The sequence below is a fragment of the Dromiciops gliroides genome, chromosome 2 (genome assembly GCF_019393635.1).
Source record: "Dromiciops gliroides isolate mDroGli1 chromosome 2, mDroGli1.pri, whole genome shotgun sequence".
Taxonomy (NCBI): domain Eukaryota; kingdom Metazoa; phylum Chordata; class Mammalia; order Microbiotheria; family Microbiotheriidae; genus Dromiciops; species Dromiciops gliroides.
This window is the reverse complement of record NC_057862.1, coordinates 247,042,866-247,056,127: the sequence shown is the minus strand read 5'-3', so window position 1 is coordinate 247,056,127 and position 13,262 is coordinate 247,042,866. Positions and strand designations below refer to the sequence as shown.

The window sequence follows — 13,262 nt, the reverse complement described above, 5'->3', positions numbered from 1 at the left end:
GTATTAAATCATGTATGTATGTATACAGAGGTATGTAACTTGTAGGTTCACATTCTCTGTGATGGACACTATCAAACAATAGATCAGAGGGGATAAGAATGTGGTCAAGCCTAAATGTCAAAAATTCTTTTTTTCTCTATTTATTTCACTATTAATTCAATAAACGTCTCAAAGTAAAGATAATTGAAATCTCTTCAATACATGTGGATACAAGTATTGTTTCAATAATTCATCAAAACAAAGTCCTTAAATATTTCTAACAAATACTTCAAAGACAAACTGTCAGAAATTTGTTACTAGAAAGAGGTGCAAATGAATGCATCCCAAGAATCTAAAATGTTATTATGGTATGGAAAGGTTATTAAATGCTATTTAAATTAACAGAAAATATGCACCTGGCAGTATTAAACCAGAGGAAGAAGTCAATGTGTTCGGGTTAAGGGAATAGTCTCCATGGTGAGCCAGGGACAAGGTTAAAAAAAAAAAAAGAACATAGAGGGAAGGAACAAAGAAAGGATATTTATATATAAGAATTCCAACTCCTAGAAGAAGCCACTGGATCACATTTTGTTTTACTCCTCCCCAACAGCACCAGAAAAAGCAAAGCCCCAAAATGTCAGGTTCGTTGTTTTCTTCCCAGGACAGCAATGGGCTCTGTGTGTTTGGGGGCAGGGCTCACGCAGGAAGAGAGAAGTAGACGAAGAGGGATGTCTATCTCTTCTGACTCCCTACTCCTTACTCAACTCTCCTATCTTTAAAACACCAGTTTAAGTTTGCCTTCAAAGTTCCCTGTGCATCCAAAAAAAAAAAGTTCTCTGAATTTATTTACAATACAATATAATGAATTAACTAGTAATAAAGGAGAAAATATCAAATTTCTTCCTGTTTTCACCAAACCTTCGGGCCGGGAGGAATTTTAGCCATCAACCTCTATTTCTGAAAGAGGACCTTCTGATAGGGTTGAAGAGGTTAAAAACAGGATCAGCAGATGATCAGAAATGCAGAAGAAAGAGGTGATGGTGATGATTGTACAAAGAAGGTTGTCACTGACAAAAAGAAACTTCAGATTTCACAATTTGCCTAGGGTTGGCCCTGTTTGTCCAACTGCACTCAGACAAACAGTAGTTGTTCAACAAAGAATTTTTGTCTTCTGCAGCTGTGCACACGTGCAGTTTGGCAATAACACTGATGTTGAGCTGTTTGATTTATGAAGTTTTTTCATACAGCTGACTGTTTCAGAGTAGCTTACTTCCTAGAGAATTAGTGCAAATCAGAATGGTGCAGTGGGAAGAAGCATGGAATAGGGAGTTCAAATTATATTTGGGTTTTAGTCATAGTTGACTAGTTACTACACATGTGACCTTGAGTAAATCACTTCTTTGGGTCCCAATTTTTCCCATCTATAAAATAAGAGGATTGGGCTAGAAATTATCTCTCAGATCCCTTCCAACTCTAAATTCTAGAATCCTAAGCATCAAAAGCATAAGGATCAATGGCCAATAATAACTATTGTATTGTTGAAGTCTATTTTATCTTTATTAAAAATTTATTATTAAGTAGGTCACTAGACTTTGAAAGAAAAAGGCTAAAATTTTAGTCCTTGGTAATGCTTTAAAAACAACATTCAATAAACATTTGTTAAATATAAGACTTGAATAATACTATGCAACATTTTACATTTGCTAGAACTCTACTGAAGCATGACACTGAAGTGACCCTGGATTCCTAAGGGCTACATCAGCAGACTACAAGCTCTAGAAGGTCTTACTGTCAAGCTGGAAAAGCTCTGGAGTGTGTTCTCAAGGGTGAACTATATAACTTTTCCAAGGATCAAACTAAGTTCAAATGAATTCATCACCAGACTGGTGATGAATTTTTTTGGTGAAAATCTCAAAAATCATCTATTTCCACACTGAAGGTACCTTACATCTACTTTACTAATTTATATCTATTTGTATATAAAGCATATGCTTGAATATGTACATCTTCATTACTTTTTTTTTTTTTTGGTGAGGCAATTGGTGTTAAGTGACTTGCCCAGAGTCACACAGCTAGTAAGTGTTAAGTGTCTGAGGCCGGATTTGAATTCAGGTCCTCTTGACTCCAGGGCCAGTGCTCTATCCACTGTGCCACCTAGCTGCCCCGGCTGCTTTACTTTTGGTTTTGTATTCACAGAACTTAGACAATGTCCGGTACATGCTTAATAGATGCTTGCTAACTGATTGCTACAAAAATAATCCATGGTATAGCTAGGTAGCTCATTGGATAGAGTGCTGGGCCTAGAGTCAGGAAGACCTGAGTTCAAATCAGAAACCAGCTGGCCCCAGACACTAGCTATGTGACCCTGGGCAAGTCACTTAACCCAGTCTGCCTCACTTCCTCATCTATAAAATAAGCTGGAGAAGGATATAGCAAACCACTCTAGTATCTTTGCAAAGAAAACCCCAAATGGGGTCATGAAGAGTCAAACACAACTGAAATGATTGAAAAACAACAAAAATAATCTACCTCAGTAGAGGGACAGCAAAGAAATTAGAGATCCCTTAAGTACTGAAGTAGAAATAGTACAGTGTGGGCCAAAAGTCACAAATATTTAATAACTCCTTTATTTTTTGTTTTTAATTTACAATGCCACAGAATCATACACAGTATTTGTAGGAAATGCATCTATATGTGAAAAATCAAATTTCATAAATGGCAAAAAGAGAAAATAATTTTCAAAAAGTTATTAAAACATTAGATTCCTTTATGACTTTTGGTCCACCCTGTATAACAGAAAGCACCTTATATAATAATATGTAAAGTCTGTAAGGCCAATAAATGGCAGTCATTTAAAAATTCATGTCTCCATTAAATTATAATTTTAAAAATAAGTGTTACAATAATAGAATTATACCATAAAACCTAGCTAATAGGAAATTTAAAAGTTGAGAATTTTTATGGGAGTATTTATTCATCTATGATTTAGAACTCATGTGCTTACACATACGCTAGATAAAGAAAGCAAAGACTAACATTATTAGGAGCAAATTAATGCTACTACTTCTAATTCTGGCACAAGCTAAAAGGGTTAAAAATTTTACATAACTTTCACACAACTACAAAATTATATTATCAGTTATAGTAACTCAGATGACTAAATAGATATTGCTCAAATTTGTCCTCCAGCCCCCCTCCAAGCAAGAAGCAATTTCTATCACCTGAGAAAATGTCTACATCAGTGAGATCACAGACCCATAGAAATGCTGATGAATTAAAGGAGCAATCAGAAATAAATGTGAAAAGTCAGAATTCTGAAAATGCATAATTCAGAAGAAAAGCTAAATAGTGGGGGAGGCAATTCAAAGTATAAGCTGGCATATAATTTATTTATTTATTTATTTTTAGTGAGGCAAGTGGGGTTAAGTGATTTGCCCAGGGTCACACAGCTAGTAAGTGTTAAGTGTCTGAGGCCGGATTTGAACCCAGGTACTCCTGACTCCAGGGCCGGTGCTCTATCCACTGTGCCAGCTAGCTGCCCCTGGCATATAATTTTAAATACAAGTTATAGAGATTTTATACAGTATAATTTCCTTATATAACTCAGAAGGGATGCGACTATAAAATAACAAGACAACAAATCACACATTAAAAATTGGGTTTTTCCTTTCAATTACGATAACTAAGTAATTCAGACAGCTGAAGATCAAGAAATGCATTAAAATCACGCCATAAACAAACTCAGCAATTTTGTATTGTTTTGTGTTGTAGTAGGGGAAAAGATAACTAAGGAGTTTGGAAACCTGGTTTCTAGTCCTTGCTCTACTATATTTTCATGTGACCTTGGACAAAACACAACTTCCTAGAAGGGGCAGCTAGGTGGCGCAGAAGGATAGGTTGGTAGCACAATGGATGCAGCATCCTGGTCTGAAATCAGGAAAACTTTTATTTGAATCTGATATCATCCACTTACTAGCTGTATGACCCTGGGCAAGTCACTTAACCCTGTTTGTGTCAAACTCATCTATAAAATGAGATGTAGAAGGAATGGCAAACCATTTCAGTATTGTTGCCAAGAAAACCCCAAATGAAGCCACAAAGAGTCAGACGTAACTGAAAATGATTAAATAACAATAACAACAAAAAATCAGAATGAATTCTATACCTTCCCATAGTATGGTCACAGGAGGAGGCTCCATTAGGTACTCTCAATAATTAAGTTATTAGTATTTAAAGTAAAGGAATAATATGCATTAACTGGTCCTGTTGGCTTTTAAACTAACGGTCGGATACCATCACTGCTTACTGAAAAGTGCTATCTAGAATTTCATTTCCTAACAAACAGTGTTTTAATAAATGGACCATGACTGCTGAAAACTTGAAAATCTTTTCTTAATGGAGAACATCATTGTAATATGTTATATTTTACTTGTATGAGGGGAAAGACCCAATAGTTCCTAGTAATTCTACAAATTAAGACTAATACACTAGCATTGGGTCTGAGGGAGGTTGTTCTGTTATCTATTCATTCATTCACTTATTTGAGATTTGGTCTATCTTATGCAGGTTTAAAGTGCAATGGCCACTCATGGAGCTCATCTCCAATATTAATCAGCAGGGGTGCTTTTAGCCTGCTCTATTTTTTTTCAATCTGGACTGGTTCAGCCCTCATTAAGCAGCCTGACAACTTCCTGCTCCCAGGAGCTCACCATTCTGGCTGGACTTAGTGAGTGAGGGGGCCAATTCAAAAGAGCAGGGCTCATATGTTAAATCACAACCTAGGGTCTGTAGCTTCAATGGAAATCCAGCTTTGCAGCCAGGGCCCACAAGACAAAACTGCTAAGAAAGAACCTCTTTCTCATTCCCTGCTGCCACTCATGCCACCGGAAAGAAAGTCACTCCGGAAGAGACTGAGCTCCCTTCAGCGAGCATTTTACTCTTCCTCCCCCAAAAGGGGAGGTCCTTCAAAACTGCCTGTGGAGAGTGGTTTCTCCTGCTAACATCAACAGCACAAATCACTCAGGGCAAGCCAGGTGTGTGTGGCTCATCCCACTCAGTCAGCCAAATTCCAATAATCTTACCACATGAGGAAAACCCAATCAGCTTTAGCCCTAGAACAGCTCAGCAAGACCAAATTCCAGCACTCCATCAGCATCAGATTCCTCAGCAGCAAGGACTATAGGCAGGCACCAGTATGCCTGGCAGTACATTAGCCTAAAGATAAACTATACTCTACAGTAAAATTTCTTACTCCGTATTCTACTTGCTAGAACTTTCATTAATCTACAGTATAATGATAACTGATATTCAAAATAATGAAATGATGACTATGAGGCATGTAAATCAATATATGACTAAATTATGTTTAGAATAATTTTTGTGTTCAATGTATTTCATATTCTACTTCTCTGAAACTGAGAATCTTTGGTTACTATTTCTTAATCAGATTGGTTCCTCATTCCATCAGGTAATAGAGAAGTTAGTACAAAGTGGTTAAATATATGTAATACTAGCATCAGAGAACAAAGGTAACACTCGTGATAAGTTCTGATTTATCAGAATATGTGGGTGTGTGTGGGTGTGTGTGTGTGTGTGTGTATCTAGATATCTGTTTAGAGACATCATTTGACCTATGGCATCCTTGGATATATGTAATAATGAGGCATATTATCAAGGTCTGTGTTTTATTGTGTTAAAATGGTTTTTGTTTCATCATCAAAAGAGCCTAAACATTAATATTACATGCTATCTAGTTATTTTTATTCTTTTGACCTTTTGAACAACTTAATACTACTTCATTTAAAGAGATGAAGAAATTGAAAAAAAATAGACTGAAACACTTAAATGGAGGCTCTGCTTTTCCTCCTATTTTTTTTTCCACTTAGAGCTAGAGACTGAAAGAGGTAGTAGAAAGAGGATGTTGTTTTGTTGGATGAAGCTTTGGCCATTCAAATATCAATATGCTTCTATTCCTAGGATCAATCAAGTCATTCACTTATTAGAAGGTCCATTTGCTTGCCTTCTCCCAATTCCATTCCTGGAACTGATCCTCCCCTCCCCTCCCTCCTGCCCCCAATTTCCTTTTCTACCTTTCTTCAAAGCCTGAAAGTCATCTCACCCTCAAAATTTCTTAAAGCATTTTGTCTTGCTCTTCCTTTGCATTTATCTCAGTTAACCTTGTATCAATCATTGTATTCTTTCCTATTAGACTGTAAAATCCTTGAAAGAGACTGTGTTTCATTACAATGCCCACTTAGCACAATGTCTTGCACACAGCAGGTGTCTAATACATGTTTACTGAAATGAAATGAATGCCTAGAACTAAGAAGATTTTCATTCTGAGTTCTAACCATAGTTCCCTGTATATCTCTGAACATAGAAACGACACTCTTCTACATGTCAGATTTCTCATCTGTATTAATATAGTAGTTAATAACTGTCAAATGATTATTTGGCATCTTTGTTGAAACTGTTTGAAATACTATCTAAAACAATGTTAGCTAGGGGAAGGGGGGGGGGACAAAGAGGAGGGGGAGGGGGGGAGAGAGAGACAGAGAGAATAGTTAAGTTTATGACCATTTAAATCTACGGACGTTTTAGCAAGGGTTAATTGAAGATCTTTAACAGTATGGATGATAAATGTCAACACTTTGTAAAAATGACACTGTTTATTGTTTCATATGCAACTTTTGGTCATGAGTAACTAGGAACACTAAAGATTAAACCAGTAATATGAAAGTGTTTTTCAAGGTTCTTAATAGAACCCCAGGCTTACAGAGTGGATTTTAGGAACTCCTTGAAAAAGCTAGTAGGACACTGCTTTTTTTTTATATACATAACATGTTTTTCAGATCCCTCTATAACAGTATGTTAAGAATTAGATTCAAATGAAAGTGTCAAGAATAGGACTCAACCTTTCAACATGTACCATTAGGTGCATATTCAAATCGATCTGTGATCTCATCCACTTGTGAGTTCCCTCCAATGATGTAGATCACAGACCACTCAAGCCTACCTGTCACATGTTACTCTTGTCAGGGTCTTCACATAAGTTTAACAGAAGAGGTTTGTCCAAATACCCAGAAGTCTTCCTTGATTTTTCCTGGCACTATAACAATATCAGTCGAACACTCTGACTCTCTACTTGTCATTCCTTGCCTATTCTCTTTTCTTATCATACATTCCTTGAGGAAAAATCTTTTACTCTTGTTTTCTGTAAAGTTCCACATTGGTTATATGCTATAGTATATTAATACCTGTCACAGCTTTCTTTATTGTCCTATGTGGGGTGTTTTAATTCATTGGCGATTTTTATTTCACATCTTCTGGCCATAAGCAACACCGGCAGAATGGTATTTTAAAAGGTAGGTCCTCTGTTTCCAGAGGAAGTTTGGAATCATTAGTGATTTCCTATTTTCCAAAGCAATCCAGCCTGCTCTCCTCTTCCTACTCAACTCTGAGCTGAACTTGCTGTTCATCTGTACTGACCGTCCCAGAAAGACAGACCAATAAATAAGCTCTTTATGGGTTGTCCAAATGCACATTACTTCCATACATGAAAGACAAAATGGATGGAAAATGTTTCTAGGAAGCACTGTAACAAACCGGGGCTTGATGTGCATCATCATTAAAAAATATTTTTCGAGTGTCTAAGTCTAAGGAGCTGTAGTAAGACACAACTTACATTAACTAAATAAAGCTTTAAAAATATTCTTAGGTCTTTTTTTCTAAGAGACAGTGAGGGGTAATGGATAGATTTCTGAACTCCAAGTTCAAAAGTCTTCCAAAGACCTAAATTTGGATACCACCTCAAATGCTTAACAGTTATGTGACCCTTGGTGCTCATTCTTTCTGATTCTCAACTTCCTCATCTACAAAATGGGATTTATAGCACTTATTTCACAGGGCTACTATAAGGATCTAATAAGAAAATATATGTTGAGCACTGCAAATTTCAAAGCAATGTTTTGTGAGCATGTAAGTGGTGTATTCCCAGCTACAGTCAATCATCTCAATGCCTAATAGAATGCTTGACGCCCAACTGGCAAAGAATAAATGTTGAATGACTCGTGTTCAATACTGTTTATATAAATGTCAAAACAGTGCTATTGTACTAAAAGGGCAATAAAAGATGAGCAACTCTCTGGAACATATACTAACTGATAAACCATGATTTACTCAATTTAATGCTTTTAGATAAGAGTCACACCATCTATATATTTGTTTCATTTTTCTATAAGTCTTGTCTCTATAATCTTGAAATATGCAGTGTTATTGAAAATATATTCTGTGCTCAACCAACAACTAATAATGTTGATACCTATGCACCAAATGGATTGAATTTCAGAAATATTCAGGGAGCAAAAGAGTCCTACTGCAGAAGCTGAGGAATATTCCATTAGCGATATTCTCATATGTAGGCAAACTTGTTGTTAAGCACCATACAAAAAACCCAACACAGTATTAGGAAAAACCTATGTTTTACAAACACATAAAAAATAAAATTCCATAAATTTGCTGGGAGTTTAAATCAACCTCCAAAAGTAATGTTTCTGAAAATCTTATTGCTCAAAATACTGATGCCATGCCAGACAATAATAACTTCCAAAGTAGAAGAAAAGATGTTGGAGGAAAAAAAAAAGTTGTCACAAATAAATGATTCTAACTAAAGGGACCACAAGGACAACAATGTATAATCTTGAAACAAAGCCATAAGCAGTCACCTTTAACAACAGGGAAGCAAACATTTTCTTGAAGCCAAAAAAGCAAAGAAATTTAAAGTAGAGGCTAATAATTTCATAACTCTACTTATTTAAGATTTATCAAATGTTTTTCAGTTTGAAAAGATCTTGTATTTCCTCCCCCCACAAGTAAACTACAATGTTATAAATAAACTCACTTGTGCTAAAAATGCCAAAAGAAGAAAACAGACAATAAAGACATTCATACTAACACAAGACACTAACTCTGAAGCACAAGACTTCTTGATAATTTTAAGTGTTGTGCTTAAGCTTTACAGAATATACAAACTCCCACCCCACCTTAATGTCCCTATTTTTGTCAAGGCAATCACCATCCTCCACATTAGCTAGACTAAAAACTGAGGAATAATGCTCGCCAATGCACTCTCCCTACCCCACATAGTCAATCAGTTGTTAAGTCTTATTTCTCATTCCTTCCACGTCTCTGGCATGTTTCTCTCTCCACTAATACAACCACCCCAGTCCAGGCCCTCACTACCTCTTGATCTGGACTTTTCCAAACAGTTTGCACTATCACCCTGAATATCTACCAAAGTGATTCTTTTTTTATTTTTTGGTGAGGAAATTGGGGTTAAGTGACTTGCCCAGAGTCACACAGCTAATAAGTGTCTGAGGCCAAATTTGAACTCAGGTCCTCCTGAATCCAGGGCAGTGCTCTATCCAATGCGCCACCTAGCTGCCCCTACCAAAGTGATTCTTTTTTTTTTTTTTTGTGAGGCAATTGGGGTTAAGTGACTTGCCCAGGGTCACACAGCTAGTAAGTGTTTAGTGTCTGAGGCTGGATTTGAACTCAGGTACTCCTGACTCCAGGGCTGGTGCTCTATCCACTGTGCCATCTAGCTGCCCCCCAAAGTGATTCTTAAACCATAGATAAGTCTAACCATGTCACTCTCCTGCTCAAGAATATTTAGTGGTTCACTACTGCTTACAGAATAAAATATGAGCTTCTCTGTTTGAAATCTGAAGACCTTCATAATCTGGCTCCAGGCTACATACTGAGACTCATTACCCTACCAAACTGCCCTATCCTTAGGGCTCCTCATACACAACATACCATCTCCTATCTCTACCTTTGGGCAGGGTGTTGTTCATGCTGGAAATGAACTTCTTCCTCACCTCTGCCTCTCAGAAACCCTGGCGTCCTTCACAGGTCAATTCAAATACCACTTTCTACAAGACCCTCCCTCCCCCAAGTGCTAGTGACTCCTGAAATTAATTTATATATATACTTGCATTTACTTTTAGGTGTATGCATTGTGTTCTGCCTCTGTAGGAAAAGGTAAGCTACTTGCAGACAAGAAACTTTTTGCCTTTGTATATGCAGTGTACTTTCTGGCACATAAAAGTTCTAAATAAATGCTTATAGATTGATCTATTCATCAAAAATGTTATCTAAAATGGTACTGTTACCAATATTTGAGGATAAACATTAAATTCTCCTTTTAGGGCTCACTATAAACCCAACAATGTTTTACTTGTTGCAATAGATACGACAGTCGATCAAACACAACAAATATTTACCATCTACTTTAGGTCCAGCATTAGAAAATGATAAGACAAAAATCAAAAGGATAAAAATACTAAAAATAATGGTATGATAAAAGTAGAAATTTATAAACCACACTTTTCTCTGAAAAAAACAAAACAACTTCACAAGTTGCTCTAATCATGTCTTTGTTATACTTATAAGTCTTCTGAATATGTTCTTTCCACACTGATTTCTGATATCCATATTAGCCCATTTAAATAAAACAAGGCCCAAATTGTATTACATTGTGGTGATTTATACAAGTATAGGGGAAAACTGGTACCACCTAGATGAATGGTTAAGACTAATTTTTAATTACATGAAAAAAAGAAGGGAAACATATTAACAATGTTAAATTTCACTGTATATTTAGTACAACCTCCTTGGAGGGAAAGATGAAAGAACTAAAAAATGAAAAGAAACCATATTCCTGTTGTTATGTTTGGATGGAATAACACTTTCATCCTAACAAGGATATATGTTCCTCAAGGACCATCTCCATCCCATCAGTAAACTTTTGATCAAACATGTTCTTAGTATTTCCAGCAGTTATCTATATACAACTTTGGTGGCAAAATAATTAACTATACTTACGAAACAGATGTATACCCCAATATCCAAATCCACATGAATCAATATAATTACTTACCTACAGTATACCAACTGGCATCTGTCAATTTACTGATAGTGGCTTCCTGAAAGGATCCATCAGGTGTTTTAGTTTCCACAATTGCTCCAACCTAAAGCCCAAAAGCCAGACATTACAGATCATCAAACTTAAACACTGTTCTTACCTTTTCAACTCCCCCCAACTCCTGATATTAAAGTCTCCAGGAAAGAAAATTACACTTTTAAATACCGATTTCACTAACATTTATATACCATTCACAATGCTGTTAAGGCAGATAAAGAAACTTGTGGTTCATGTAGTTTATGGGATAAAGCCAGGACTAGAATCTGGTCTACTGGCTTCTAATCCTCTGCCCTTTCTCCTACATCACAGCATCCAGAAAATTTTAAATAGAAGAGCTGTGAAACAACAAAACAAGTGGCCAAAAGCATTTTTAACTTCTTTCTTGGACATCAAAGTGAGGATAAATAAAGCAACAAGAGATCATTTTTATATTCTACACGAAGAAGCAGAAGAATGAACTGACTTATGCAGATAGCATCCAGTTCTTTATGTATCAAACCAATGAAAAAGACTATTGTGCCTTAATAAATTATGTTTTGGTAAATAAGGATGTGTCCTTAATTAACAAAAGTCAAAAGTCATAAGAAACATTAAATAAAAATGAATCATTAAAACAGTCAGGATTTCCTCCAAAAATCTTAAATATTTAAGAGAATATATTCCCCTAAATACAGTGTCATCACACAAGATTCAATATCAATATTTGAATATGTATGTGTATGTATAACTACATATATGCATACACATACACACGTACACATTTTTTTTTTTTTGCAAGGCAATGGGGATTAAGTGACTTGCCCAGGGTCACACAGCTAGTAAGTGTCAAGTGTCTGAGGCCGGATTTGAACTCAGGTACTCCTGAATCCAGGGCCGGTGCTTTATCCACTGCGCCACCTGGCTGCCCCTCATGTACACATTTTAATAGACAGAATGAAGCATTTGAGATGGCAACCCTAATTTAATCAAAGTGGCCTTTCCAAAACCTTGACTTGCCACTCCGTATTTCCATTACTGCAACAACAAAAATCTTTAAAAAGACAACAATCTAGCAAAATAACACATCTAAAATTATTCTTTCTTTAAAATGTCATTTGGTATCCCCCAAGATACAGCCATCTGAGAACACAATTTATATTTTTAAAAATACTAATATTCCATTTGATCCACTACTACATTTGTCTGAATCAGAAGATCATAATAATAATAATAATAATAATGATAGTAACCGTGGCGGTAGTAGTAGCAGTAGTAAAGATTTATATAGTGTTTTAAGAATGCAGAGAGCTTTGCATTTAATCTTCCAGAAAACCCTTGAGGTCCATGCTATTATTATCCCAATTTACAGATGGGTTAAGTCATTTGCCCAGGACCACACAGCTAGTAGGTGACAGCTACAGGATTAGTTCTTCCATCTTCCTGGCTCCCCCTCCAGCACTCAATCTTGACACTAAGGTGCCCCCTCACTGAATAGGACAGAATTTTTCCTCTTGGCTTAACATTTATATAAAAAAACCGATAATTTTCCAACCATTTTTTACAGAAATGAAACCCATTGTAATTTCAAGTATTATCTAAATTATACTGCATACATACTCTTAAAGGTCCTTTTACTTGATCATCTTGCACTAATTGTGTAGAGTTATCCTGTTTCAGGATTACCTGAAAGAATTTTGCAAAATATTTTTTTACTTTTATAATAATGATATTTATGATGACAATATTCATTTAAAACTTACATTAATCATTGCAATGACTTAAAATGATTTTTCATTTATCAACCAAAGAGTCAAAGAAGGTTTTGGCCTTCAATAAAACTTGAGGAGTTCAAGCTCAAAATCAAAATTTTTTAATTTTTCTTTTTCATCTTATGAAATAAACCAGAGTAAGAATTGTGATATACCATATAAACAGCTCAAAAATCTTATTTATTACATACTTTAGCACTATTCAATTCAAGTCCTCTAATACATACAGCAAACTGAATAAAGGATAAAAAATTACATAGCTCCTGCTCTTATGGAGCTTACAATCTAGTTGGGGGACATAATGCACAAGTATCTATAATATAAATTAGAATTATATGTGTGTAGGAAAAGTTAAACAGAGAGAGATGAAGGATTAGGGAAGAAGGGATCGCTTACAGGTGGAGGGAAAGGAAGACTTCATAGACCTACACAGGAAGTTGAAGAAGAAAAGGATTTAAACAAGGATGTTAAAGAAATCTGGTTGCAGGAACTGGTGAGAACCTAAACAAATATAAAGAGAGAAATGGGCAGGACAAGATAAAGAAAATGGC

At 35.8% G+C, this 13,262-nt stretch overlaps 1 protein-coding gene across 2 annotated transcripts in view; it reads right to left on the bottom strand.

The window, feature by feature from the left end:
- Positions 1-13,262, bottom strand: part of ARID4A (AT-rich interaction domain 4A) — an 82,827-nt gene that overhangs the window by 64,521 nt on the left and 5,044 nt on the right. For both annotated transcript variants that reach the window (XM_043984354.1, XM_043984355.1), the window contains exons 4-5: positions 12,560-12,625; positions 10,919-11,009 (exon numbers count right to left, since the gene is read on the bottom strand). In XM_043984354.1, the coding sequence (XP_043840289.1) occupies positions 10,919-11,009; positions 12,560-12,625 (157 nt within the window). The remainder of the gene's footprint in view (positions 1-10,918; positions 11,010-12,559; positions 12,626-13,262) is intronic.